The sequence below is a fragment of the Xyrauchen texanus genome, chromosome 22 (assembly GCF_025860055.1).
Source record: "Xyrauchen texanus isolate HMW12.3.18 chromosome 22, RBS_HiC_50CHRs, whole genome shotgun sequence".
NCBI lineage: Eukaryota > Metazoa > Chordata > Actinopteri > Cypriniformes > Catostomidae > Xyrauchen > Xyrauchen texanus.
The window spans coordinates 38,863,440-38,869,481 of record NC_068297.1 but is presented as its reverse complement, the minus strand read 5'-3'; the positions used below and the strand labels follow the sequence as shown (position 1 = coordinate 38,869,481).

At 35.3% G+C, this 6,042-nt stretch overlaps 1 protein-coding gene across 1 annotated transcript; it reads left to right on the top strand.

Annotated features, from left to right (window-relative positions):
* The first annotated feature begins 495 nt into the window (after positions 1-495).
* Positions 496-5,767, top strand: LOC127662079 (cytochrome c oxidase subunit 7A2, mitochondrial-like). Its single transcript, XM_052153047.1, has 4 exons — positions 496-601; positions 1,055-1,144; positions 3,883-3,967; positions 5,479-5,767. Exons 1-4 carry the CDS (start codon positions 584-586, stop codon positions 5,535-5,537), a joined length of 252 nt encoding a protein of 83 aa, XP_052009007.1. The 5' UTR covers positions 496-583; the 3' UTR covers positions 5,538-5,767.
* Positions 5,768-6,042: the final 275 nt, after the last annotated feature.

The window sequence follows — 6,042 nt, the reverse complement described above, 5'->3', positions numbered from 1 at the left end:
ATCATGAGGAGCTCTACCCTCCCTAGCAACTGGGCCAATTTAGTTGTTTTGGAGACCTGGCTGGAGTCACTAAGCACACCATTCGATTTCAGCTTGCGACTCCAGGGGTGGTAGTCAAATTTAATATTCGCTAAGCTACCCAGGCCCCCAATGTGAATTTTCTTAATTAAAAGATATGATCATGTCTGGTAACATGTGCATGTAAAATGGCAAGAAATAGCATTAGCATAAAGCAGACAGTTTTTACAAGGTTTATTTATATTTCTTCTGCTCCAAACTTACTTCAAATGTACTTCTCTGTCTTTACCTGGATTGAGGTGAGCCACTATGCCACCACGAGGATTTGGAATACATTGGGAAGTGGACATTAAAAATTGGGGAGAAAAGAAAGAGTAGAGGGCATTACTTTAGAATGTGATTCACTGTTAAAAGAGAAAAAGAAGATGTAGTTTCGGTAGGTGGCGATAATGCTCCAACTACAAAAATTATAACAAGAAGAAGAAGTAGGAAGTGACATTTTCAAGTGTCCTTGTGCTGGTGCGGCTTCCTGAGCTCTAAGATCAGAAGAAGAAAAAAAATCAACATGTTTAGACTCTTAAGGGTGAGATTTCAGTGCTTTATTTGTGTTTCTGTCCCATTTATTTAGAGAGGTTAAATATGATCGAATTTGTTTTCATAGTGTATTTCATAACAGAGAAACACAGTTAGCCTAGCAGCCGCTATTCTCGTGACCTCCTGCTCACGGAAGAACAGTTTACTAGTATAATTATTAAAACTAAAATACACTAATAATATTTAAATGCAGTGATATGTGAGTTCGTGTAACTAGTTTAACTAGTGCCTCTTTAGCTGTCTTGTCTCTTCTGTCGTGAAGGTTATTTCGCTTGAAACTCAATGTTAATTGGGCTTAAGTTAAATCGGTATGATATTAATGTATTATATGCTAGAGGTATCATTCTGTCGAAGATAAAGGTTTCAGGAAGAAACATTTTTGGGATGTTTTTGTTTCTCTATACCTGTGACTATGAAGTCCATTAATAATTTTGTCTTGTAGACACTGAATCAGGTTTCCAGACGGACCATAACCAGGAGTGCACCCAGACACCTGGAGAATAAAGTCTCTGCAAAGCAGAAGATATTTCAGGTTAGTCCTCTAGACTAGTTCTGATCTAATGCGATTAGACATAGTCAAATTCGTTCCTTCGAGTGATGAAATTCATTTCACCCAAAAACGAAAATTGTCTCATTTACTTACCCTCATGCCATCCCAGATGTGTATGATTTTCTTTCTCCTGCTGAAATCTCAGCAGAATATCTCAGCTCTGTAGGCCCATATAATGCAAGTGAATGGTGACCAAAACTTTGAAGCTCCAAAAAGCAAATTAAGGCAGCATAAATGTAGTCCATAAGACTCAAGTGGTTAAAACATCTTCAGAAGTGAGTGACAAGGTGTGGGTGAGAAACAGATATATTTATATAATATTATATAAAGTCCTTTTTTTTTCTATAAATCACCACTTTTACATTTTTCTTTGTATTTTGTTAATCTCTTGGTCAAAGTTGAGATTAGTAAAAAAGGATATTGATCTGTTCCTCACCTGTCATGTTTCGTATGAAGACATTAAATCACTGGAGTCTTATAGATTACTTTTATGCTGCCTTTATGTGCTTTTTGGAGCTTCAAAATTGTATCACCATTCACTTGCATTGTATGGACATACAGAGCTGAGATATTGTTCTAAAAATCTTCGTTCGTGTTCTCCAGAAGAAATCAAGTCATACACATCTGGGATGGCATGAGGGTGAGTAAGTGATAAGATAATATTTTTTTATTTTTGGATAAACTATTCCTTTAAAGACAAAGCTTAGATTTAGTTAACTTTGCCTTAGTCGCTATCATTTCTTTGGCACCTGCTAATGGGACTGTTAATGTACAGTTAATGTTAAAGATTGCCATTTGTTCCCAGGTTCTGGACTGGTATTGTGGATGAGCAGATAAGTACATAATGAGTCGCTATTAGGGTTCACAGTACGCTCTTATTACTAATCATTGCTTGTGTTGTAATGCTCAATTAGAAAAAAAGCATCACCCTAAACAAGTAGTGTAAAGCTTTACTTATTTTGTAACTGCAATATGACTGGCTTTGATGCTGGAATATTCTGCTTAAGGCAGCGTGGAGCCAAATTAAGGGTGGCTGTTTTGATATTTTGCTTTATCATAATTCTTAAAAAGCAAAACATTTTTCACTCCTAATACAACAGACTTTACATTCAGATCTTATGTAGCAAACAAACAAAAAAAAAATTAGCCTTTTAATTTTCACCCATGTACATGCAGCAGTAAAATGGATCAAATGTGATTTTCATTGAAAATCTATGTGTAACAGTTGAAGGTGGGCAAGGAGGAGGCGGGAGCCGGCTGAACAGTCAACAAAGTTTAATGTAAAACTCAACATAAAACACAGACACGCACAACACAGCCGCGTGCGTCTCTCTCTCAAACTGGCGTCTCTGGCTCTCCCGTTGATCAGCTGATTCATTGCCGGCCGTGCATCCTTTGGACTCCTCCTCGTCACACTATAATTTCACGAAATGGGCATGTACACAAGAGTTTTAAAATCTAGCAGTAAATCAGGTCTATGGTAGTTTTAAAAGTTGACTGATTTTGCCAATAACTATGGTGGTAGAAAAGGCAGATAACAGATTAATCAGCCGTTTGTTTTTAAAATCAATATATGCAATTTTCTTTTTATTATTTTATCCCTTTTCTCCCAATTTGGAAAGCCCAATTCCCACTACTTAGTAGGTCTTCGTGGTGGCGCTGTTCCTCACCTCAATCCGGGCGGTGGAGGACAAGTCTCAGTTGCCTCTGGTTCTGAGAACGTCAATCTGCGCATCTTATCACGTGGCTCATTGTGCATGACACTATGTAGACTCCCAGCATGTGGAGGCTCATGCTAAACTCTGCGATTTAGTTGCTTGGGAGACCTGGCTGGAGCGCACCCTGGATTTGAACTCGTGACATCAGGGGTGGTAGTTAGGGTCAATACTCACTGAGCTAACATTATGGAATGTTAAAAAAAATTCACCAAAATATTTGATGCATAACATGGGACTTTTTGCTGAAAATGCACTCAGCGTTTGCATCTGACTTAAGTATACTTTGAGCTTCAGCTCCATTACAATGCTTTATAATTAAGTGTTAACCAAATGAAGCTTTTTAAAGCCTATACAGTATATTTACCCGATAAAGGGGTTTGTATTATTATATTATATATATATATATATATTGCAGTAGATGAGGTTTAATGAGGAGTAAGGTTTATTATTATTCACAAGATATGAAGCTAAAGACTTTTTATTTCACCTTTAGAGGCTGCTGTTGTACTGTAGAACTAAGCCGTTATAACTGTAGAATACTTCAGTGCCGGCCACAGAGGAACATGGAGGAATAATAATAATAATTTTAAAAAATAATTGACTGACGGCAACTATCGGCATAGATTTTGGCCAGTAACCGATAGTTCAATAGAGCAGCTATCGGCACCGATTAATAGGTAAGACCGATGTATCGGTCTATCTCTAGGCAGTTTGGTGTTTTTCAGACTTTCTGAAATTGCAAATACAGAAAGTTTTTCCTCTTTGGGCCTCATTCATGAAACACGAGTGGAAGGAATTGCTGTGTAAATTCGATTTAGTGCAACAAATGGAATTGGAATTAAGAACGATTTACACATTAATTCTGTTCATAATTCAAGAATGAGGTCCTCTCTCTTGCTCATGCCCTCACACAAGTGCTTTGGAAGTTTTTAAACTTGTGGCCCTCAGAAAGTACATGCTGAATTATCAAACGCTGATATACTGTAACACTTCTTTTTCCAGGAAGACAATGGTATGCCAGTTCATTTGAAGGGAGGTGCAAAAGATGCTCTTTTGTATAGGGCAACAATGGCCCTTACTGTCTTTGGTAAGTTTTAGACATTAGGATTGCTAGCTACTATGGCAATCATTAAAGGTGCACTCAGTAACTTTTTGCTCGTATCATCTTGGACTTACAGTGACACCTAGTGGTGTGGATGCAGAATCACTCAAAATCAGTAGTATTCAGTTACAGATGCCATTGTAGAAATTCACTTTTCACAATCAGCCATGATTAATTTCATCCAAGAATGAAAGTGTTCAATGACAAGATTGTTACTGTGATTCAGCTTGCCATAGGCATACCCTGCCCTATGTAGAATAAAACAGCTTTTATAAGGTTACTAATATAACTTAAGTCCTCGTCTCATATGCGTGCTTGTGATATTATACATACAGTATGTTTCAAAATTACAATTCATTTCTTTAGGAGTGAAACATTACTGAGTGCACCTTTTTAATTTAATATATATATATATATAAATAATCATCTTTATTCCTTGCTTAACTTGAATACTTCAGATTGTTTGAATTTCAGTAAATATTGCTTCATTAATAAGTCATTTCTTTTACCACCATCTTTTGTAAATGTTACAGCCACTTCTGTTTCTGGCTAATTGACAGGTGCTAAAATTAAGAAATCTTTTACAAACCTAGTTTAAAACACGCATGTCAGGTAAAAAACATATATAGGATTTTCTGCAAAAACAAATTTCAAGACAAACATATTTTTTACAAATAAGAATTTTTAAGTCAAAGATATCAAAAGTTTTAGCATACTTACACAATATGACCTGAACAAAATGCCTTTTCATAGAAGTGTTAAAATTTGATATTTAATTATATTACATTATTGTTTTTACTTCACAAACAGTCTGTGGTATAAAGTGGTCATCTGTTTTATTTGTATTTGTCACATGACAACAAAATTGCTACCTGCATGTTGGTCACAACATATACTATTCTGGTCTTTTAATGCCAACATTTTTTTTTCTTTCTCAATAATTTCAGCTTTTAATTAAATGTATCTATTTTACGGTTATACGACATGGCATGTTTTACTTAAAAAAATTAAATAAATTAAAAACAAATGACTGAAATGTCAAAAAGACATGTTAATCATAGAATGCACCTGTTTTTAATACAAAAAAATGTATCTGGACAAAAATGTTTAAATTAGCATCACATCATTTACCCTTCTACTAGTAACGCATGTCCTACTCTTGTGGGATTTTCATGAAACTCATTAACAGGATGCTTAATAGTTGTGAATAATTTGATATGTTCATGTTGACTATATATTTATATTTGGATTGGCATTCTTGTAGAATGTGTTTTAATTTTAGCTGGTGTAGTAGTTACATGTATCAGGGAATATTACGTTGATCTCAGAAATTTAATTTGGGTGTGGTCTAATCCATGATTCAGTGTCTTTAGGCGTCAGCTCAAAGGTGTAAGCACTCATGTCATTTTGTATTCTTTCTATTGTTAAAGAATTAACTAAATATATAATTGTTTGCCTCTATACAGTATTTGTTTACTGTACACTTCTGTCTACAGGGAGCGGTTATGTGGTGTATACATTGATTAGTGCAGCAATGCCCAAGAAGAAGGAATGAACGTGCCCCTCTATTCATGTGTCTGAGTTGTAAAGATGAGTAATCCTCAGAATGATGTGTCCTGACAGTTAATTTGAATACATTGGGATAATATTTATTGATTGAACTATACAGAGCAATCACATGTAATAAAGCATTCTACTGTACCAACAGTCTGTATGTTTTCTTAAATTTTTCACCTCTCCTCAAACACTATAACTTGTAAAAATTTCGTTTGAATAAAAGATACATGCATGCTCATTTCAGTTAATTTAATATTGATTAGACTGTGATAATGTTTCAAACGATGTAATGAAATAAAAATGGTAAGAGCAATGCAAAAATATTAAGAATGGGGCTGCATACCACATCACATACAATCTGTCCTAAAGGGTATGCCAGATTAATACTGCCTTTCACTGAACACAGAAAATCGAAATTCCTATTAGGAAAAGTGTAATGGAACGCCCCTTGAAGTAAGACTTCCAACTTGGAAACTTGTGCGGAAATATTCAACTCTGATTTG

Excerpts from the sequence above, each read along its gene's own strand:
- LOC127662079 (XM_052153047.1), top strand. Across the intron at positions 1,145-3,882 it reads CAAAGCAGAAGATATTTCAG|GAAGACAATGGTATGCCAGT; the intron begins GTTAGTCCTCTA and ends TTCTTTTTCCAG. Across the intron at positions 3,968-5,478 it reads AATGGCCCTTACTGTCTTTG|GGAGCGGTTATGTGGTGTAT; the intron begins GTAAGTTTTAGA and ends TTCTGTCTACAG.